This window comes from Lithobates pipiens, unplaced genomic scaffold (genome assembly GCF_037356315.1).
Source record: "Lithobates pipiens isolate NorthernLeopardFrog02 unplaced genomic scaffold, aLitPip1_a1.2 Scaffold_16, whole genome shotgun sequence".
NCBI classification, from domain to species: domain Eukaryota; kingdom Metazoa; phylum Chordata; class Amphibia; order Anura; family Ranidae; genus Lithobates; species Lithobates pipiens.
In genome coordinates this window covers 604,039,275-604,063,422 of record NW_027507748.1, presented here as the reverse complement: position 1 = coordinate 604,063,422, position 24,148 = coordinate 604,039,275, and the positions used below count along the sequence as shown (strand labels likewise).

The 24,148-nt window shown below is 41.3% G+C and overlaps 1 protein-coding gene across 2 annotated transcripts in view; it reads right to left on the bottom strand.

Annotated features, from left to right (window-relative positions):
• IFT88 (intraflagellar transport 88) overlaps window positions 1–24,148 on the bottom strand; it is a 119,594-nt gene that overhangs the window by 48,796 nt on the left and 46,650 nt on the right. For both annotated transcript variants that reach the window (XM_077483999.1, XM_077484000.1), the window contains 5 exons: window positions 19,379–19,449; window positions 17,398–17,484; window positions 14,053–14,152; window positions 8,056–8,142; window positions 4,684–4,870 (listed from right to left, as the gene is read on the bottom strand). In XM_077483999.1, coding sequence (XP_077340125.1) covers window positions 4,684–4,870; window positions 8,056–8,142; window positions 14,053–14,152; window positions 17,398–17,484; window positions 19,379–19,449 — 532 coding nt within the window. The remainder of the gene's footprint in view (window positions 1–4,683; window positions 4,871–8,055; window positions 8,143–14,052; window positions 14,153–17,397; window positions 17,485–19,378; window positions 19,450–24,148) is intronic.

Sequence of the window (24,148 nt, the reverse complement as noted above, 5' to 3'; positions counted from 1 at the left end):
TATTCGTAGGTCATTTTAAGCATCTCCATATATATGCACATTTAAAAAAAAAAAAAATACAACATTTAAATTCAACTAGTGGGTGTCTCCGCAGCGGAAGTGGGTAGTTTGTAGCACTGTGAGACACGGCTGTAATCAGTGGGAGGCTGTGAACACATGGGCGTTACTTCCGGGTTCATTACACTCTGTCAAGCTCCTCCTGTAGTTGGTGAAGGAAGGTCACATGCGCTGCCCTAACGAATCTCGATCCGTCATAGGATTGACGTTTGTAATAGCACATGCAAAATTACACAAATCAAACCGAGGCTTGACACGCACTCCAAGCACCATCTTGGAAATGATTTCCAGGGTAGGAAGTGTCACTGATAGAAGACAATTAGTGATTAATGATTTTAATAGCTACTACTAAATAGACACAGTGAAAGATGGGATAGTCGTACTCCAGATGATGTCTTATGCCGCGTACACACGAGCGGACTTTTCAACATCCAAAGTCCGAAGGACTGAGTCCGTCAGACTATCCGATCGTGTGTGGGCTGCAACGGACTTTTGACTCACCAAAGTCCGAAGGACTTTAGAATATGGAACATGCTTCAAATTTTCCCGACGGAACTCCGCCGGACCCGGTCCCCTTCGAAAAATCCGCTCGTGTGTATGCTACTCCGACGGACTAAAACCGACGCTAGGGCAGCTATTGGCTACTGGCTATGAACTTCCTTATTCGAGTCGGGTCGTACGTCATCACGTTCGAATCCGTCGGAGTTTAGTGTGATCGTGTGTGGCCAAGTCCGTTCGGCCGAAAAGTCTGTCAGAACTCCGTCGGAATTCCAGCAGAACTCCGACGAAACTCCTTTGGAAGTCTGTCGGACATAAGTCCTCTCGTGTGTACGGGGCTTTATGAGGCGAAACATCTCGAGCTGATGTTCATCTACTGCGATTATTGGATTTTATGATTATATATGCCTATTTTCTTCATGTTGGATGTAAGTGCAATATTCTTTTAATAAATTTGATAAAAATGGTTTTACACTATGTGGAGATTCTTTTTGCTTCTATGACAATTGACCTACTGAGTGAGAAGTTTACCGTCACTGATGTGGGAACGGATGCTGGATCCGCTACACAGTTTTAAAGTTTGGGAGAGCTTAGTCTCCTGATGCCCATCTGACTCTATGTTAATAACGTTTCAGTCCACACTATCCGGGAAGCGCATTTGAACCTATATACTGGTGACGATCTTTGTAATATAAAGGCTTTCTTCTATCAATATGGAAGTTTGATACACTGGGCTTTTTAGAGTTAAGAACATTTTTCTTTTTGGTGTCACGTTTGGACTATATTTTATATACATAGTTGAATGGTCCAATCTGTATGATACACTATTTGGCTGATCAATATACGTCACTTTCTGAATAGGTCATTGTATATTAATGTACAGTGCAGCACTTTTTCACTTTCTATAATCATGCACAATGTTTGTCAAATTGTGGTGTTTGCAGATGTTTAATCTATAGGTCTATAGCGCAATATACTATCATAATTTATTACCTTACACCTTTTGCAGACATGCCTGGTTATCTGGCCAACAGATCTTGGGAGAAATCTATTATACCCTATAATATTTGCTGGATTTTCCTGTCAATTCCACTATTGTTCACCCATTAGGCTTGGAGGATGTACATGCTCAGGTGACACAAATGTGGATTTCTGTGAAATTGTTGGGTAGCTGACACATGGTTCAGTAATCCAAAGTCTGATGTCTATAGCCTTTAAAAATAAGTGAAGTTTCTAAGCACATCTCCTATCTAAAGTTGTGACTTTACTTACTGCAAATACAAAGACATTTAGAAGGGGCAGGTGCTGAGGTTTAGACAGGGTGGGAGGGTATCTGTGCCAGGTGGCCCTTCCTCCCTAAAAGTTCTACCAGAATAGATCTCACTGTAGTCACTATTCAAGGGTTTAAGCAGTTGCGCGTGTCACAGCTACTTGAATACAGTAGCTGACAAAGGATATTTCTCCATCCACGCTGCTTAGCATATATGGAGGAATCTTTTAAAACTGAAGAATAAGAGAAACCTATGTGTGTACGGCTAGCCTTAAGGCCCCATTCACACCTGAGCATTTTGTAGATTAAAGCCTGAAGCAACAAAACGCTGGAGGGGAAAAAATCAATTATTCTCTATGGAGATGTTTCACATCTCCACTCCAAAACGCTTGAAGCCAGAAGCCTCAAAACGCTTGACGCTCAAACAAGTTCTGGAACTTATTTTTTAGGCAGATTACAGGTGTTTTTTCTGCGTTTTACATTGGTGACCTTTTCACCTGTACAAAATCGCTGCAGAATGGTGCGACTTTCTACCTAAAAACGCTATGCTCAGTTGTGGATGGGGCCTTAATCTACACACTTTAACAGGCGTGATAGCTGGAGGAGAACATTTGGTGTCTGAGTTATTTTAGTTTATGTCTGACCCATGTCATTATCACTCTCCCAATAAGGGGTAAGGGGGGGGGGGGGGGGCAGCTGGCGAACCTGTCAAAGTGAATAGCTGAGTGTGCCACCTCAGGTTCTGAAGGTCTTGTGATAGCTCTTTGCTTTTACTCAGCAGGAGATGTTTCTTGTGGGACACCTTGGTAATGGGACACCTTTTTATAGGCCATCAGTTGAGACTGAATTAGCTGATATTAATATGCACTGACAAGGGGCAGGATTGCTTCTAATTACTGATAGATTTCAGTTTGTGTCTTGGCTTTCCATGCTTTTTTTGCACCTCCCTTTCTCGATGTGTTCAATACTTTTTTCCTATGTCATTCCATTTTATTATACATAATCTTATTTCGGAACTTATTTGATTTGGACTCTGTGTATGTATGGATTGCATGGGTTGTTAGCGACAGGTGGTGAAGATTTCATATCAACAGCAACTTTAGAAATATATTTACCTAGAAAAATGGTGACAAGTTGAATACTTATTTTGCCTGCTGTATATTTTCTACATATTAGTAATATATATATATATATATATATATATATATATATATATATATATATATTGTGCTCATAAGTTTACATACTTAGAATGTATGATTTCTTGGCCATTTTTCAGAGACTATGAATAACACAAAAACATTTTTTTCACTCATGGTTAGTGTTATTTATTTATTATCAATCAACTGTGTTTACTCCTTTTAAATCATAATCAAAACAGAAACTACCCAAATGACCCTGATCAAAAGTTTACATACCCTGGAGATTTTGGCCTGATAACACGCACACAAGTTGACACAAAGGGGTTTGAATGGCTATTAAAGGTAACCATTCTCACTTGTGATCTGTTTGCTTGCAATTAGTGTGTGTATATAAAAGGCCAATGCATTTATGGGCTCCTGACAGACCCTTGCATCTTTCATCCAGTGCTGCACTGATGTTTCTGGATTCTGAGTCATGGGAAAAAGCAAAAGAATTGTCAAAGGAACTGTGGGAAAAGATAGTTGAACTGTATAAAACAGGAACAGGATAGAAAAAGATATCCAAGGAATTGAGAATGCCAATCAGCAGTGTTCAAACTCTAATCAAGAAGTGGTAAATGAGGGATTCTGTTGAAACCAAACCACGGTCAGGCAGCTGGCAGGAACATTTTTCGGGATGATCGGAAATCCCACAAATAACTTCAGGTGAAATACAGGACTCTGAAAACGTGGTGTGGCTGTTTCAAGATGCACAATAAGGAGGCACTTGAAGAAAGATGGGCTGCAGAAAGCCATTACTACGCAAATGCCACAAAGTATCCCGCTTACAATACGCAAAACAGCGCAGAGACAAGTCTTCTGGCACAAAGTCATTTGTAGTGATGAGACCAAAATCAAGCTTTTTGGCCACAACCATAAACGCTTCATTGGGAGAGGCGTCAACAAGGCCCATGATGAAAGGTACACCATTCCTACTGTGAAACACGGAGATGGATCGTTGATGTTCTGGGGATGTGTGAGCTACAAAGGCACTGGAAATTTGGTCAAAATTGATGGCAAGATAAATGCAGTATGTTATCAAAAAATACTGGAGGAACATTTGCATTCATCAGCCAGGAAGCTGTGCATGAGATGTACTTGGACATTCCAACATGACAATGGCCCCAAACACAAGGCCAAGTTGACCTGTCATTGGCTACAGCAGAATAAAGTGAAGGTTCTGTAGTACCCATCTCAGTCTCCTGACCTCAATATCATTGAGCCACTCTGGGGAGATCTCAAACATGCAGTTCATGCAAGACAGCCCAAGAATTTACAGGAACTGGAGGCTTTTTGCCAAGAGGAATGGGCAGCTTTACCATCTGAGAAGATAAAGAGCATCAGCCACAAATACCACAAAAGACTTGAAGCTGTCATTGCTTTTAAAAGGGGGCAATATACAGTATTAAGAACTGGAAATGTAAACTTTTGATCAGGGTCATTTGGGTAGTTTCTGTTGTGATTATGATTTAAAAAGAGTAAACACAGTTGATTGATAATAAATGGCTTCAGCCAAACACTAATTATGAGTGAAAGATTCGTTTATGTGTTATGTACACACACATACATACATACATACATACATACACACATCTTCTACATATTAGTAAGAGCACACAGGCACAAAGTTAAAACAAAAAAAGGTAAGTCAGGTCAAATATTTCTCAGTCCCCTCACCAAGGTTATATAGAGCTTCTGTGCAGGATGAGTCAGTCCGCAAAGCTTCTTTATAATATTCCACTGCTTTTTCATATTCTCCAGTTATAAACATAGCATTTCCTTTATTGGTTAGTGCTAATGGATTGTAGCGGTCTGAGGCCACTGCTAAATCTGCATACAGGTCTGCCTGGGTGTGCTCATTTTCCTGCAGGAAATGGAAAGAGCAGTCAGTATCATTAAAAGGGAAAAGGAAGGTGTGATGTAAAACAAGCAGAAAATGTAGAAAGCATTTTTTTTTTTTTATTATGAGTCAGCGGACTTGTACTGTGAGAAGGAGAATGAAAGACCTAAGCTCTTTGGGTCCAGAACACTTATTTTATCCTTGCTTAAAGCGGATTTCCACCCAAAAGTGGAAGCTTCGCTTATCTGCCCCCCCCCCCCCCCCCCCGTTACATTTGGCACCTTCCAGTGGGGAGGGGGAAGTGGGTACTTGTTTTTGACGGGTACCTGTCTCCACTTCCACAAGATCTTGCTGCAGTGAGATCACTCTGAAGTTAGGCCCCTCCTCCTTCCCCCTGCCACTGGGCCTTTTAGAAAATGCAGCACATTTCGCGCATGTGCAGTAGGGAACCGGCTGTGAAGCTGAAAAGGCTTCAATGCCAGTTTCTCTTACCACGAATGGCGGCAGCAGCATCCGAGAGCTAATGGCTGGGGTGCCGACATCGCTGGATTCCAGAACAGGTAAGTGTCCTAATATTAAAAGTCAGCAGCTACAGTATGTGTACAGTATGTGTAGCTGCTAACGTTACATTTTTTGCTGGGGGGGGGGGGGGCAAACTCTTTAAAGCGGAGTTCCACCCATATAAAAGTCAGCAGTTACAAAAAGTGTAGCTGCTGACTTTTAATAAATCGGCCACTCATCTGTCCTACGGTCCAGCGATGCGGGCGAAAAAAGCGCCACTCCTCTACCCCTGCTCTTCTCGGCGCTGGCATTGGGACTGTGGGCACGCACTGCGCATTCGTGAGCCGCCTTGTGAATGGCCAAGCAATCTTCTGGGACCTGTGACGTGTCCCAGAAGATTGCATGGAGGGAGGGGGTAGAGGTGAACTTCCTTCCGGCTCCATGGTGCCCTGGGAGGAAGTGGGAGCTGGATGCCCCTAAGAAGAGGGTATCCGCTCCCCCTCACAAAAAAATGACATGCCAAATGTGGCATGTCAGGGGGTCACTATCACTTAAAGCGGAAGTTCCACTTTTGAGTGGAACTCCACTTTAAGAAAGCCAGCTCCTCCAAAGCAAGTGCAGCCATAGATGAGCAGAAGTCTTCTCGAGAATGGTGGTGAGGCATCTACCTGGTCTCAAAAGTTCCAGAACTTGTAACAATGCCCTGTGTGCTGCCAGCAACTCCCACTTATAGCATTCATTAACAAAGCTATTTACTTTCCTGTACCATCCCCACCGGAAAAGACACAGTGATTACTGCTAGCAGCTATAATGGCCGCTGGCAATAATTGCAAGTCAAATCTGACAAGCTGGTTGTACCAAAGTTGATTGATTGATCAACTTGGGTACATTCAGCCTGCCTATACATGGTTCAAATCTTGACCAGTCCCTGCTGTCTATAGCCAGCTTTAGCCTCAGCTTAGTTGGATCTAATCCACCTAACCCCTTTCTGGACAAGGAATAGATCTCCGCTTAGTTCCTGTCTAAGCTAGCAGCCCAAAAGTAAATGCATTGTGAGCATGGAAGAAAGGCTTTTTTAAGAAAAGATAACATGAAAACAATCAGCTTCTAACTTCAGTTTGTCAATTAACCTTTGAAAATAAAACCTGGAAGCCGATTGACTTTTATGCAGGGCTGCACCAGATTTTGAAATCTCTACCTTTAGTAAATAACCCTCTTTAAGTTTATGGCCCACTGTTATGCAAGGTAAAACTTTAACTGCATTGTTGGATAGTCTAAATAGATATATAACTGGTTTCCTAGACTAGCCTCTGTGTTAGCCTACTCAAAAAAAAAAAAACACAAAAAACAAGCATTATACCGCTGGAAAATATGCAGAAGTGAATATGATTTAAATCTATAAAATGGCTTTAAATGGGTGTGAAAGTGTATGTATAGTGGAGTATATGGTATGGGAAAATTTAAGACCCTCTGTAAAGTTTTTGTTGCTGCAAGGAAACTTTACCAGATAGTGTGTTTTGGGGAACACACACCCTGCATGGCTGTCAAATTGAGACCAGCGGCGGTGTCTGTCCAGCCAATGCATCCCAATGGAGCCGTCTGGGACTGCTTGCTCGCAGATGAACAGAACACCTGTGTATCCCGTAAGGGCAAAGACAGCCCTTCGCACTGGTGTGCACAGAAATACACTTATGTGAACAAGGCCCTAGAGAAGAATTCCTTCCACTTTGGTGAGATTGTCTCTTCTTTTCTGTCTCTAAGGACAGTAAAATCCACCAAACCAGACAAAGACACCAAAAAGTATAGATGTAAAAAGTCCATTCAAGTAAGCAATGTACATCCTAGGTACCTTAAAGCGGAGGTCCACCCTAAAATAGACCTCCGCTCATCGGAATCCCCCCCCCCTCCGGCGCCACAATTGGCACCTTTCAGGGGGGAGGGGGGTGCAGTTACCTGGATAATCCAGGTAACTGCACCCACTTCCGGGATAGCTGTCTGCGGAAAGGGGCGTAGATTACGCCCCTTTCCGCAACTGCCCGCCCCTTTGCGCAAGTGCCCCGCTGCCTGCTGGGAAACACACAGTTCCCAGAGGCAGCGGGGACCGTCCAGATTGCGCCACGTGGCTCGCGCATGCGCAGTAGGGAACTGGGAAATGAAGCCGAAAGGCTCCATTTCCTGATTCCCATACCCAAGATGGCGGCGGCAGGACCTGACAGACGACCTAGCGATCGGCTTCGGGTGCCGACATCGCGGGCGCGCTGGACAGGTAAGTGTCACTATTTTAAAAGTCAGCAGCTGCAGTATTTGTAGCTGCTGGCTTTTAAAAAAAAAAAAAAACGCGGAGTCCCGGTGGACTCCCGCTTTAACACGATAAAGATGGGTCGTATAATCTGTCTGGGCACTGGGCAGAATGACTACATGAGTATTACCTAACTGCTCTAAAATTGGGTCCGACAACCTACCTGAACAGACCCAAGAGTGGAGAGATGCTCCCAGCCTCTTCCCAACTCTATAGTTATGAGTACCTCCCTTCTATGCTTGATGATTTTTTTTTTTTTTATCTTTCTTTCTTTTTTAAATTTACCTCTGTCACATCTTTGTATACTATACGTTGTGTTTATGTAACCTACAATCATTATTCTTTAATAAAAATTGGATTCATAAAAAAAAAAAAAAGTATGTAGCATAGGTACTAATATCTCACTTACTAAGAAGTACAGGAAGGAGAGATTGGTTGCTGCTGCGCTCTTCACTCTGCTGTCTTTTTTCTCAAACATTTTTAAGGTTTCCACAGCCTGGAGAAAAACGATGACATATTTAATCGTTGTACAACATACAATACTCATCACACAAGTTCTCACTATAGGCCACAACAAGAAGCATTAATGTAAAAAACAGGTGATGAAAAGTTCATGCCGCAGCCTATTCTATACTTCTCCATATTTAAATCTCCTGTTTGACTTGCAAATTAAACACTGAACACGGCAGGGTATCAATTTTGTGTGCACCTAATCATACAATAGTAGACTATTTGCCTGACTTGGCTTCATCAGATCTTTGCTGTCGAAAAATCAGACGGACTTTAGATTCAGAACGTTTCAAATCTTTCCGATGGACTCGAGTCCGGTCGAAAAATCAGTTCGTCTGTACGCTAGTCCAACGGATGAAAACCAACGCTAGGGAAGCTATTGGCTACTGGCTATGAACTTCCTTATTCTAGTCTGATTGTGTGTCATCACGGTCAAATCCGTCAGACTATGGTGTGATTGTGTGTGGCAAAGTCTGTTCATTCAGAAAGTCCATCGGAACTCCGCCAAAAGTCAGTCGGGAAGACCGTCGGATCTAGTGTGCCGGAAAGTCTGGTTGTGTGTACACGGCATTAGGTTATCTCTTCACTTGTCTACAACCAAGCTTTGGGGATATTGACCTCCCAGTCCTGTCATGGTCAGTTCAGCTAGTGAAGAAATGGAAATCCACAAGTACAATAGTTACATGTGTGCAGGTAAGCTCTCGTCATATATTGTCCTGTTCCACTCAAAATTAAAGAATTTACTTAGGTCTCAGATTTGGACAAATATGTGCAAGGGTAAACTTTATAAAATGTGCATTTGTGTGAGAAAACAAACTCCCGCTGCAGCACAATTGCAATGCATGTGCTCATAGGTGCCCACATCTCTGTCATCATCTTCACCAGTGTCCCTGGAACCCTAAAAACTTAGGAGCTCTCATCTTCCTAAATATTCTGAGGACTATTTCACCCCAAAGATCAAGGTAAATGTTAATTTGTGTGGCATTTGGGGGGGCGGTCAGTTGGAGGCCTATAGTTGCCCCCCTCCCCCTGAGCTCCGCCCAAGAGGCGCAGCCTTCAATCTCCTTAGCTTACCACAATTACTTGTTGATTGAGAGGCTGGGCTAATACAGTTTCGTATTACGATTTTTCTTTCTCAGGGCACGTAAATGTAGAAGACGGGGTGGTTGGAGTTCCCCTCACTTTAGGGGAGGGGGCTGCATTGCAGTCCTGCTAAGTGATTGCTAAACCTTTAATACTTCCTGCTATATTACCTATTCTACTATACCTATTAGTTTGTGTTTTAAATGTTTCTTTGACATATATGACTTGTGCAACATTTGCTTTTTCTGCCAATGGCACTGCTCATCTAGATGTGATGCCTTGTCTTTAATAAATAAATATTATACAAAAAAAAAAAAGCTAATTTGCATGATTTGGGCTTTCTGCCACAAGCCACAATAACTATGTGCATAGCAACCTTTACAATCACCCTTGCATCTAGTCTACATACTATGCGCTAGTGGTCAAAGACAGTACATACCATATCGTACTGACAGGGTAAAGCAAACAGAGAAGAAAAACTGCATTATAGAAGGAAGTAAAAAAAAAGGAAATAACAAACCATAATAGGAACATCGGAATTATATAGTGCATACATTATTTAAGGTGTTCAATTATGTTATGTTAGTTAACAAAACTGCTACTTCAGTTTTTGAATAGTGCCTCAGGCCGAGTCACCCATTGGCTACTTATTTTCTTTAGCTGACTCCAGTGGTGAGATTCCTGGCCTGGAAGTGGAACTCTAGTTTTCGTATGTTTTTTTTTATATTGTGCCTTATAGCCTTTAAGAATAAAAAAAAAAAAAAATATATCAGCTTTTGCTGAAATACTTACCTTATTTTTGGCACAGTCCTCCTACAGGCTTTCCTCTCCAACATTCAGCACTGCTTGTCTAGCTTCTGTAGCTGGGGGACAATACTCTACACCAGTGGTCAATAATCCTGTCCTCAGGGCCCACTAACAGGTCAGGTTTGCAACATAACTGAAATACATCCCAGGTGATATTTGCTGATCAGTACTTGCAGTATTCTAGTCTTAATCTCCCCAAGGTAAAACATAAAACCTGGCCTGTTAGTGGGCCCTGAGGACAGGGTTGATGACCACTGCTCTACATGAAGGCTTTCTTGTTTTACAGCAAAGAAAATATAGCACAGGAAAACCAAGACTCTCTGCAGTCAGGAAGCATCATTCTAGGTCGGCCTTTCTTACCCTTCCCCCCAGATGAACCCCTAAAATAATTTTTAGATCTTGAGAAACCTCTGCTTAAACCAATTCATCAAAGGTCAGTAGGAAGAATGCCCCTTACATTTCTGGTCAGTGGGAAGACTGCAACCCTTACAGAAAGCTAAAAAGGTAATTGGTGTTTTTCTGCTGGCTCTGCCAAGGAATGTTGGCCCCAGGGCTACGCAGGCCCCACCAAACTGAAGGTCAATCAGCCACTGTTCAAGGAACCCCTAGCAACCTCTGGAGGAACCCAGGTTTAAAATGACTACCTTAACTACTTTCAGACCGGACCAATTTGCTGGTCAAAGACCAGACCACTTTTTGCGATTCGGCACTGCGTCGCTTTAACTGACAATTGCGTGGTCGTGCGACGTGGCTCCCAAACAAAATTGACGTCCTTTTTTTCCCACAAATAGAGCTTTCTTTTGGTGGTATTTGATCACCCCTGCGGTTTTTATTTTTTGCGCTATAAACAAAAATAGAGCGACAATTTTGAAAAAAACGCATTATTTTTTACTTTTTGTTATAATAAATATCCCCCAAAAATATATAAAAAAACATTTTTTTCCCTCAGTTTAGGCCGATACGTATTCTTCTATATATTTTTGGTAAAAAAAATCGCAATAAGCGATTATTGATTGGTTTGCGCAAAAGTTATAGCGTTTACAAAATAGGGATAGTTTTATAGCATTTTTATTAATAATTTTTTATTATTTTTTTTTTTACTAGTAATGGCGGCGATCAGCGATTTTTATTGTGACTGCGGCATTGTGGGGGACCCATCGGACATTTTTGACACATTTTTGGGACCATTGTCATTTATACAGTAATCACTGCTATATAAATGCAGTGATTCCTGTGTAAATGACACTGGCAGTGAAAGGGTTAACCAGTGGGTGGCAGTGTAGGGGTTAAGTGTTCCTAGGGGAGTGTTACTAACTGTGGGGGGGTTGGGCTTTCATTTAGTGTACACTGATCTCTGCTCCAATCACATGGAGCAGAGATCAGCGTCACTAGTTGCTAGGCAGAGTAGACAAATGTTGTTTACACAGCATTTGCTCTATTCGGCCGCTCCGTGAGACGATCGCGGGGATGCCCGCGGCGATCGAGTCCGCGGGTCCCGCGACCGGACTCACGGGGGTCTCGACCAGCGCGGGAGCGCGCCGCCGGCGGCGCGCTCCCGATGGCAGGGCGGTATAGAATATTGGACGTACCTGTACGCCAATATGCCTGCCCGTGCCATTCTGTCGACGTACATCGTCGTGTGCTGGTCGGGAAGTGGTTAAAGAGGAACTGCAGTCTACTCACATAATCTGTAATAAAAACATCTTTGCCATTCTGAAGCTTCCCTCCAACCACTTTGCATATTATTTTATATATACTGCGATTCTGTACTTGCCAAATATGCTGCAGAAATCTCCATCCACTGAGTCTGGCTGCAATCATTTTAACTGTGGGCAGCTGAAGCTGCTGCCTGTTCACTTCTTGGATTTACATAGAGGCACACCTCCAGCTCTGCAGCTCTCATTGGCCCTCTTATGACTCACCCCCCCTCCCTTCCTGGACACTCTCAGAGAGTGAGAGACAGGGCTGTGCATGATGTCATAAGCCTAGGCTTTTTACCAGACAAGAAACAGGAAGTGGGCTGTATAAGGTATTTACTGGCAGAAAACTTTTTTACTATCCAAAATGAAAACAAGGCAGAACACTTAATAGATGGAAAGATAAAACAATTACTGAAGTTCTGCTTTAAGGTAATGTTCCTATTATGTAACAAGGAGAATACAGCATAGTTAAAAACCAAGGCTCTTGATGAAGAACTCACCATTAGAGTCCCAGACATATAAGAGAATTTGGTGGGAATGGAATACAACTAACTTTACTAGGAAATACCATGCTTGTTTGAGTGAACGTCACCACTAAAGCAATCCTATCATGTTGAAATGAAAAGCCTACAATATAATACTAAAGGAGTAAACATTGAATTGCATACAGTAACTAAGTGTATGGATAGCAATGTCAACTGCACAAACACTGCCTCTTGCTCCCTTTGTCAAATTCCACAAAGGGAATTAATATACATACCGAAGACCAAATTAATTGTGCAGTGCATGCTGGGAAAAGTTTAGAGTGACCACTTCAACACTGAGCCATTTATGAAATTTTGCACATACACGTGTATTTTAGTTGCTGGAAAATTACTTAGAGCCCCAAAACATTATATATTTTTAAGCACAGATCCTGTAGAATAAAATGATGGTTACTGCATGTTTTTATGTTACGTGATATTTGTGCAGGCACTTCCCGCACGCCGTCATATGACGTTGCAGACTGAGTGGTGATATATGAATGATGCCTGCAGTTACAGGCATCATTCAGACATCTTCTTTTACAGCTGGCGATTCCCTTCACTGTTATAGACAACAGCTCTGAGACTTTTAAGAGAATGCATTCTTCTCCTTTAAAGATTAAGACCTCTTTAACACTGGGATGCTTTTCAGGTGTTTTAGCGCTAAAAATAGCGCCGGAAAAGCACCTCTAAAGCCACCCCAGTGTGAAAGCCTGAGTGCTTTCACACTGGGGCGGTGCGCTTGCAAATTGGGAAAAAAAGTCCTGCAATCAGCATCTTTGGGGCGGTGCGGGAGCAGTGTATACATCGCTCCCAAAACGCCCTGCCCATTGAAATGAATAGGCATCACTGCCGAAGCGCCTGCAAAGCGATTCAGCAGCGCCGCAACATGGGCACTATTAACCCTTTCTTTGGCCGTCAGCGGGGGTTAAAATTGTCAAAAAAGCAGCCGCTACAACAGCGGTAAAGCGTCGCTAAAACTAGTGGCGCTTTATCGCTAATGCCCACACCGCCCCAGTGTGAAAGGGGTCTAACTCCCATTGGACTATCAAAGACTGAATCAGCTATTTAGTCATAAAAGAACACTTCAGCTTACGTTTCAGTACCACTTGTATATGTACCTAAATCTATTTATAGATTAGCTCTAAACAATCCCCCAAACGGTAGTAATCAGGCTGGGAGAGAGCGGATCATCACTGTTAGCCAATCAGATTCTACTGGATTGCACCATGTCAATCTTGGGGCCTGTGTTGATAGGTTTTTGTTCAGCCCAGGAGCTTTTTTTTCTCCCCTATACAAGTTTATCGCTTTAAAAAAGCAGCTTGAAGCAGGTCACATGTAGGTTAGATGGCGGTCAACTGCAAGTCAAATGTACCTATGAATGAATTCTGAATGATCTCAAACAGATTTAAAACTGATGTCAAAAGCAAGCTGCCTTTGTCCATTCACACAAGTTCAGAGGGAAAGGAGTAAACAGAGTGGTGATCTTATCAGTATATTAATGCTGCTTCATTCACAAGCCGCTGGGTGCATTTTTGGAAGGTGAGTGATTCAATGGAAGGAAAAGCTCCTGCAGCACAGTGGCCAAGGCAGATGCCTCTTTTGCCTGTGCCTTGGCCCCGCCTTGGTACCATGCACTACCAAAGCCATGGAAGTGATAATCTGGTAAGTAACAAGACTGAGAAACATTGGCACTGGGAGTGCTTACCTGGCATCTGGGATGTGTCTGGGTTATATTTAACAAAATATTCAGATAGGACTCAATGTAAGAACTATATATACCTGGGTAAAGTTCTTCTGTCTCAGATATGTTATAGCTTTATTAATTTCCAGATCATTTGCAAGTTCCACATATTGTGAAGTCTTTACAGCTTCAACACACCTGCAAGAATAAATAAAACAAACATAAATACGGTAGATATGTGCCATAGTAACTGCAAATATGGAGGCTGTTTCCAGGCCATCACTTTCACATCCAGGTTTCCCCAATCTGCAGAAAGTGACACAAAAGGTATTAAAGCCATTGGATGAGAATGCTAGTCAGAAACCAGCACTATTAGAAGAAGGGCAGCGATGGTAACCCTGTGTTTTTCTCATTACAAGTTTCCCGAAAGTTGAACACCGGGTTCACAGCTAAATACGCACACAAAAACATATATCTGACCTGCTTTACCTACTAAGATTTGTATTTCTGTCCAGCCAGTATTAAGACTTCAACAGGCCAGCCATACTCCAGTTGTTGACCAGACATTTCTCTACGTAATAAAGCCATGTAACTCTCTGCACCAAGCACATCACCCCCTTTCACTGTCCAACCCAACCCTCTAATTGGACAGTATAGGAGCACCTTAATTAAGCATAGTACACACAATCAGAAAATCGTACCAAAAACACCGCTTTCAAAGCGATCGTACAATAATCTGATTGTTAGTACACAGCTTTCGAAAGCCAATCAGGACAGGTCGTGTGAAATTATCTGATGGAACAAGCACGAAAATTTTTCTTGTAAAATACCAGATCGTACGATTATCATTTAAACAGCACTGTTTTCATCTGAAAATACAATCCAAATACAATATAATACATTACATCACTTCAGAATTTTTATTCTGTCGTACGAGAATTTTCTTAATTTTAGTATCGTTTTCATTTTCCATATGGAGACTTACAGCCAAAAAAAAAAAAAAACAGACAATCATTTGTCCGGTAATCTCATCATGTGTACCAGGCGTTATGCTTCTTTTCAGCAGGTTCCTTGTCAGCATACATTTGCATTACATTAGCTGAGTTTGACTAACTACAAGTGCTGCCCTCCTTCCAGTCTGAGTAATGTTGTAAAGGGGATCAAAGGAGGCTGACACCTATACCTAAATGTGTGTGTATGCATCTATATCTATCTATATATCTATCTATCTATATATACAGATCAATATCTCTCTCTCTCTCATACATACATATACATATATATAGATCCTAGATTGTAAGCTCAAACGAGCAGTGCCCTCTGATCCCTCCTGTATTCATTTGTATTGTAATTGTACTGTCTGCCCCCATTATGCGCAAACTGTTGGCGCTATATAAATCCTGTATAATAATGTGTGTGTGTGTGTGTGTGTGTGTGTATATATATATATATAAAACACACACACACACACACACACACACACACACACACACACACACACACATAGTATCTCACAGTGAGTACACCCTCACATTTTTGCAAACATTTTATAATTTGTTTTCATGTGACAACACTGAAGAAATGACACTTTGCTACAATGTAAAATAGTGAGTGTAGAGCTTGTATAACAGTGTCAATTTGCTGTCCCCTCAAAATAACTCAACACACAGCCATGAATAGTCTAAACTGCTGGCAACAAAATTGAGTACACCCCTAAGTGAAAATGTCCAAATTGGGTACAAATTGTCAATAATTTGTGTGGCCAACATTATTTTCCAGCACTGCCTTAACTCTGTTGAGCATGGAGTTCACCAGAGCTTTAACGGGTTGCCACTGGAGTCCTCTTCCACTCCTCCATGATGACATCACGGAGCTGGTGGATGTTAGAAACCTTGTGCTCCTCCACCTTCCATTTGAGGATGCACCACAGATGCTCAATAGGGTTTAGGTCTGGAGACATACTTGGTCAGTCCATCATCTTTACCCTCAGCTTCTTTAGCAAGGCAGTGGAGGTGTGTTTGGGGTTGTTATGTTGGAATATTGCCCTGCGGCCAAGTCTCCGAAGGGAGGGGATCATGCTCTGCTTCAGTATGTCACAGTACATGTTGGCATTCATGGTTCCCTCCAATGAACTGTAGCTCCCCAGTGCCGGCAGCACTCATTCAGCCCCAGACCCTGACACTCCCCACCACCATGCTTGACTGTAGGCGACACACACTTGTCTTTGTACTCCTCACCTGGTTGCCGCCCCACACGCTTGACACCATCTGAACCAAATACGTTTATCTTAGTCTCATCAGACCACAGGAATCATGTCCTTAGTCTGCTTATCTTCAGCAAGCTGTTTGCGGGCTTTCTTGTGCATCATCTTTAGAAGAGTCTTCCTTCTGGGATGACAGCCATGCAGACCAATTTAATGCAGTGGACAGCATATTCTTTTCAGACAGTTCTTTGCCATGAGGTGCCATGTTGAACTTTCAGTGACCAGTATAAAAGAGTGAGAGCCATAACACCAAATTTAACACACCTACTCCCTATTCACACCTGAGACCTTGTAACACTAATAAGTCACATGAGACCAGGGAGGGAAATGGCTAATTGGGCCCAATTTGGACATTTTCATTTAGGGGTGTACTCAATTTTGTTGCCAGCGGTTTAGACATTAATAGCTGTGTGTTGAGTTATTTTGAGGGGACAGCAAATTTACATTATACAAGCTGTATACTCACGACGTTACATTGTAGCAAAGTGTCATTTCTTCAGTTTTGTTCCATGAAAAGATATAATAAAATATTTACAAAAATGTGAGGGGTGTACTCACTTTTGTGAGATAGTGTGTCTGTGTATATGTATATATATATATATATATATATATATATATATATATATATATGTATATTTATGATTTTTTTTTTTTTTATATCTGCCTGGAGTTTATCCTTTTAATGAAATTGTATTTAAGTTGCAGCTTGGCTTTTTTTTCAGAAGGCTGTAAATAGAGAGATACATAAGTGAAAAAGAGCCTATAACTCCACCTGCAAAATATTAATATACAGTAGATCATATTTACTCAGTACAGTATATATTTTAAAATTAGATTTTTTGATTCCCGATTATAATAAATCATTAAAGAAAAAAGTTTAAAACCACTATTCCTAAAAGTAGTTAGTCACATTCAACTGGACACAACCAATCCAGTTGAATGTGACTAACTAGTAGAAGGTATACTATGACCTGGATAAATGAGAACCTTCACATATATATATATATATATATATATATATATATATATATATATATATATATATATATATATATATATATATATATATATATATATATATATATATATAAAGAAATAATAAATCTAAAAATAAGAATAAATATAAAAAGCACAGAACATGTTTTATCTGCCTTATTTTACAATGTTTGAAACATCTTACCAGTCATAGCCAACATCAAAAGAGTTTTCAATAACTGGAGCAATTAGTTTGGCTGCAGCCATGATGTATTTTTCAGCCAAGGCTTTCCTAGAAGAAAAAAAGAAAAAGATCCCTGTGAATTTTAGCGAAATATTGAATATTTTCAAAATGAAGGCAAGGAACATGTATAAAGCCATAAGCCCATGGCACCTTGCATCCTACACGTTACTTTGTCTCTGAGCATCTAATGCCTCATATACACACACTGGATGTTTATACAGCTGCTGCTTTGTGTTCAGGCATTTTTCTCTACAGCCAGTAAACTCCCCAGCATGATATCCTATGTGTCCATGCACACATAAGCTGTCATCAGCATTTTTTGGTAGAGATGTTTTCTGGCTGGAAAAAACCCAGAACGAGTTTTTCAGTAGAAGAAATGCTCTAATGCTGATAAAAGTTTGAAAACACGGCTATTCGGCGTTTATCAGCGTTTTTGAGCCATAAGCTTTTGTGGGAGTATAGTTTTGCTAAAAAAAAAAAAATGATAAAAAAGACGCTGCAAAACTTATACTACAGCTTTTGCACAGCTAACTCTACTGGCGTTTTTATAATGTCCAGTGTGCATGAGGCCGCTGCTTCTCAGGAGAGGCGTAAAACAGAATCAGCTTACTTCCACATAAGGAAATCAGCTTTCAAGCTGCACTATAGAAAATGTCAAGTAAAAGACGTAAAAAGGAAAACAAGAGGCACCCAGTTCTTTATTTTACATTTCCTAGTACACTGCAATGAGAATTTCAGAGACAGAGAATGCTGCCCAAGCTGTACTGGAGCAGACAAACTTGTTGCCAAGCCTTTTTATTTGGATAAAGAGTAGAAGATTTAGATATTTCCTCACTTCCTGTCTCGGGGTGACAATGCTCACTTCAGTGTACTGTATGCACAGAACAGAGGATTGTCAGAAGGAATAGTATCAGGATTACAGAACAACCATACCTCCAAACTTTTTGAGATTGGAACGAGGGACACCTATCAGCAAAAGAATACAGGCATAGGACACACACCCTGGCCACGCCTCCTTAAATATATAACTATAACTATATAGATCAGACCAAAATTAGGAATAAATGAGAAGGAATAAGGGACATTGCTCCAAATCAGGGACAGTCCCTCGAAATCGGGGACAGTTGGGAGCTACGGAACAACCCCCTCTCCAAATCACTAAAACGTGTACTGTGATCCTAATATACTTCCTGATAACAATGTTGAGATAAGATTGCAGAGTGCACAGGACAGCCTAAAGCCTGCAATAGATAAAGCGATTCTCTTTCCTGCAACCCGTGGTTGCTTGACCAGGAGAACACAATGGTACTGCGTCCCTGCCAGGAGAACACAGTGATTACTGCAAAAATAGCCACTAGCAATAATCACATGTAAAATCCGACAGCCTGGCTGTACCTAAGTTGATCAATCGATCAACTTGGGCACATTCAGCCTGCCCATACATGGTTCCAATCTTGGCTTGCCCCTGCTGAACCGGCCCGAGATTCGAAACTTCTATGGCCAGCTTTACTTCCAGAACATATAAAGTAAAAACACTTTCAACTGTATATTTAATAGACCAATAGGGAAAAAATTAAAAGACCATTTTTGTTAGGGCTTACATACATACTTTGTGGGCAAAGTTTATATGTAAAATTACCTTATTACATAACTCAATAAAATCAACACACCTTCTTACAAATATTAATAACGTTTCAGTGTTTCTGTTCCTAAGTCCTCTAATCGTGGCTGAAATGTGCCATTCACCTTGCTTTACTTAGTTAGGAGCAGTTCCTAGTAATGGGTCTTATTTATAAATGTTTCATCCAAGATTCATACATTTTTCTAACTGAAGTCAACTGAAAAAAGCAAGAATCCTTGGTAAAAAAAAAAAAAAAAAACTGTGTGGATCTTGTATGAAAAGGAGGATTGAGGAAAAATAATGCGGTCATAAACAAATTACCGTTCTTGCTCCATTTGGTGCAGGCTGTCATTTTTAATAGCTTCTATAACAAGATTAGAGTGTGGATCATCCTAAAATAAAGAAAAATAACAATGGTAAAATGGAGCTGGAAGCCAAAACCACACTATGAATATATTAGGTACACAGCAATAAACAAATGTTACAGGGCAAGTAATCCCAAAACAGACAACAGGTTTAATCACAATTTGGCTTTTCCATGAAAACCTATCCCACTAAGACTCAAGCTCTGTTTTCCAACTGCTGCCATGGCATGCCTTACGTTGCTTTATGCATCACCTACCAACCTACCACCTCCTGGATTCTTCATTTGGATTAGTGGGTAAACAAACCTCTTAAAATCCACCCAATATTGAGTCTCTAAGCTACTTCTAGGAAATACAGTCCAAGGTTTGGTTTGATTATGTAGCATACAATAACAGCAACAGTTCCAGGTGCTGTTGGAGGGGTTTGTCCCAAAGTTGTGCTATTCAGCTGGCCGGAGTCACACTGTTGCAGGTCAGGAAGACTGGTGTACACAGGCAGACAGGGAAGGGATGGCTGTCATTAGCGGGGTATTTTTGTAGGCATCATATACTACTTTCAGGTTATAATCATTCACATCATAACCTTGATTTCACCAAATGAAAATTTTCTGCCATTTAGAGAGTAAAAGTGAAATTGAGAGGGAGAGACCTGATCAAATTTCTTAACCAAAGAGAAAAGGTAGTTGTGAGGCTTCTGAAGGGTACATGACATTTGTTTCAGCCAGTAGAGACACAGAGGGGTGATTTACTAAGAATGAGGCACTGCACCAGTTCATACATTAATTGGTGTGCCGGAAAAGTCATTAATTGAACACACGAACCGGCGCACATTGAAGCGCAAATTACGATACCCGCATATGTAAACTGCAACTGGTGCTAGGGTAACTGCAGTTTTCTCATTGATAATAACGCACGCCCAATACAATTGGTTAATTTCATCTCATTGGGTGTGTCTCGTTAGGCAATTAGTAGGTGTTCTCAGTTAATTAACCCTTTTGATGCTAATCTCAATCCTATTACTTCTAATATATCTATGAAATGTGTTTTTTACTTTTTTTTCCCCCAAATCTTTCAATACATTACAGAGAACAGAGAAGTGTTTCTAAACTCAATAAATACATTTTTTTCAGATCTTGATCTTTAACCACTTCAATACCAGGCACTTACACCCCTTTCTGCCCAGGACAATTTTCAGCTTTCAGTGCTGTCACAATTTGAATGACAATTGAGCGGTAATGCAACACTGTACCCAAACTCAATTTTTATCATTTTTTTCCCCACAAATAGAGCTTTCTTTTGGTGGTATTTGATCACCTCTGTGGTTTTTATTTTTTGCTAAACAACATTTTTGAAAAAAAAAACATTTTTTTTTAAGTTTCTTTCATAAAATGTTGTTTTCTCCTTCACTGACGGGCACTAATGAGGCGGCACTGATAAAGTGGCACTGATAGGCAGCACTGATGGGCACCAATAGGTAGCACTGATAGGCACTGATGGGCACTGACAGGAGGCACTGCTTGGCACTAACAGGTGGCACTGATAGGCTGCACTAATGATTAGGTACGGATATGTACTGACAGGTGTTACTGTTGGGCAGTGATTGGCATTGTGGTGGGCAGTGATTGGCACTGTGGTGGGCACTGGCACACTTTATTGTTGGGGAACTTCTGGGCACTGATTGGCAGGCGATTGTTACATTTGCGGGGTCTGTGCTGATAATCAATGTACTGATTATCAGCACAGAACCCCCCCTCTGACAGGGAGAGCCGCCAATCGGCTCTCCATGTCAGCGAAAACTGAGTAATGCCGTTTACCGGCACTTTCTGGTTTACGCGATGCTCAGTTGTGATTGGTCACAGCTTATCATGTGGTAAGAGGCTTCTTATCACGATCGGAGATGCGGGGTATCAGACTGACGCTGCACTCGTGATCGCCGCGATGCGCACCCCCACAGGCACGTGCCGGCATGTTATCCTGCTTGAAGTCATATGACGCCCAGTCAGGATAACAGAACCACTTCCCGGACGTCATTCTGCATACGGCGGGCGGGAAGTGGTTAAAGGTGACCATCCACTGCAATGAGTTAGACTTAAATAAATTAGATAGTGCAAGAGCCTGTTTTATTTCCTATATTTTGAATTATTGTTTTTGAATTATTGTTTAAGTGCGTCTTCCTAGTACCTATTTTGCATAAATATCCAGTTGTACAGAGATTGGCCAATCAGACTGCATAGTGCATGACCATCTTAAGTGACAAATTTGGAATGTAGATGTGCCATGACCCACTTGTATTTTCCCAACGATATTTCTTGGGCACATGAAAAACCACCCTTTTTCAAGAAATGCTAGGGTTATCAGGAATCTTCAAACTACGGCTCTCCAGCTGTTGCGGAACTACATATCCCATGAGGCATTGTAAGACATTCACAGACATGACTAGGCAGGATGGGAATTGTAGTTGCTGAACAACTGGAGGGCCATAGTTTGAAGATCCCTGTGCTAGACCATTGTTATGCCTCCAGAATTGGGAGTGTGGCATCTACCCACTTCTCTCTGCTGGTGAACACAAGAACCTACATCGATATATATATATATATATATATACACACACACACACACACACACACACACACACATACATATACACATATATATACACTAACACACACTGAAGCAGGAAGCAATATACATTGGCCCGGAAGTGAATCTGTACACAGGAAGTGGGTGTGTGTTTTGAGGCCAAATCATCTAGACATACACACATGACCCACACAAACACCACCCCATGTAAAATTAAATCAAAAATTATCTTAATCTGCAAATAAGGATCATCTCTTCCTCAGAGAACAGTGAGCGGGGCATGGTGGTGGGAAGAAATTAGCAGCAGTATAAGAAACTTCCTGAAGGAGCGTGATGTCATTCCTGTGTGCTGGCCACCACTTCCAGGAAACAGATATGCGCCACAGGTACATAACTCTGCAGTTGCGCATCTCACATACACAGCGGTCGTGCATTTTGATGCATTTGGCACATTTACATGCAGTAACCCAATTTTTATGGAAATTAATAGTAAAGCAGATGCAGATTTCCAGGACTGGACTAACAAATGTTTATAGTGAAAGGCAACTGGTGTTTTCTATTAAACAAGGTCTAAATGAGCCATTGACATGCATCACAGTTGAACTTAGGAATGTGTCTTTGCAAAGCTAAACTAAATTAAATCCTTTCTTATTTTTGCTTGGGGATAGAGTGCAGAGGGATTAGAAGTCTTGTCAGTTTTTGGGGATGTCTCTACCCCTGATAGAGTCGACACCTCTCAAATTTTGCCAGTTTCTCCTTCAAATTTATTCACTTCCCGTCAAACAGTAAGTGAGGGTAAAACCCTACCAATGTCTTTCCTTGGGGACACACAGGTCAATCTAAATAGTTTCCCCCCATTAGGTAAACACTTTGCATTTTGCTGTGTATACCACAATTATTAGGTATCTTGGACTTTGGGGTTTAGTAACTAAAGGCAAATCCACTTTTCACTACAAGTGCACTTGGAAATGCAGTTGCTGGAGATCCAAGGGGGACATGCAAGGAAAATAAAAAAAACAGCATCTACATGATTGGATGATAAAATCACCAGTGCTTCCCCTCAGATTTACAGTGAGTACACTTGTATTGCAGAGTGGATTTGCCTTTAATAAACCCCAAAATACCTAATAATTTGGGGTGTACACAAAGTGCAATTTGCCTAATGGGGACACTAGTTAGATTGACCTGTGTGTCCTCCAGGAAAGACATTGGTAGGGTTTTACCCTCACTTCCTGTTTGGCTATGTGACAGAAGGTGAAGCCAATTTTCAGAAAAGGGACACAAAGCCCAACCTAAAAAAAACAAGCAGGGGTTCTAACACTCACTTGGTTTCCCTAAAATGCCCACAATTAGAATATAATTGTCTTAAGCTAGATCTTATCTCAGTGCTCTAAATTAATGGCTCTCAACCTCAGTCCTCAAGTACCCCCAACAGGCCATGCTTTCGGGTTTCTCTTCATCTTGCACAGGTTCTTTAAATCAAAGTCAATGGCTTGGTATTTTGGACAGTTATTTTAGCAAAGATAAATTCCCAAAACATGTCCTGCCGTGGGTACTTGAGGACTGAGGCTGAAAACCACTGTGCTAAAATGGAAAATGTAATGCTTACCTCTCTGTAATTTTCCTGTCTTGGTGCCTATCCATGGCAGCATAGGGAAGTATTCGTAAATCACCCCCAGATGTTTGGTTTGCAGAAGATACCTTGGGAGTGGTGTATGCTGGGAATGCTCTATTATACATGAGACTGGGCTTGCCAGGTAAGTCATACAAGGAAGACTGGAAGAAACTGTGTGACCTTTGTATTCACGAGGAGGTACTTTGTATCACTTTGTAGCCAAATTAATGGTGGTAAGAAAGACTTACATGTTTTAGAAATACTGGCATAAATAAGAGACGGGTACATTAAAATGGTGGTAAACTCTGTTCTACCACTTGTACCTACAGGTAAGCCTATAATAAAAGCGTACCTGAAGGTACTGTGATTATCTCCTAAACTTGAGATATTCAGAGTGAATGCAGTCATTGACTCTGAAGGTCCCACATACAGTGCATACTAGCACATTAAGACATTGCCTTGCAGGGGATTCCCCCCCCATCAACTGCGGTTTACTACCACTTTAAAGGTAGAGTGGAGCTTAGATCTCAC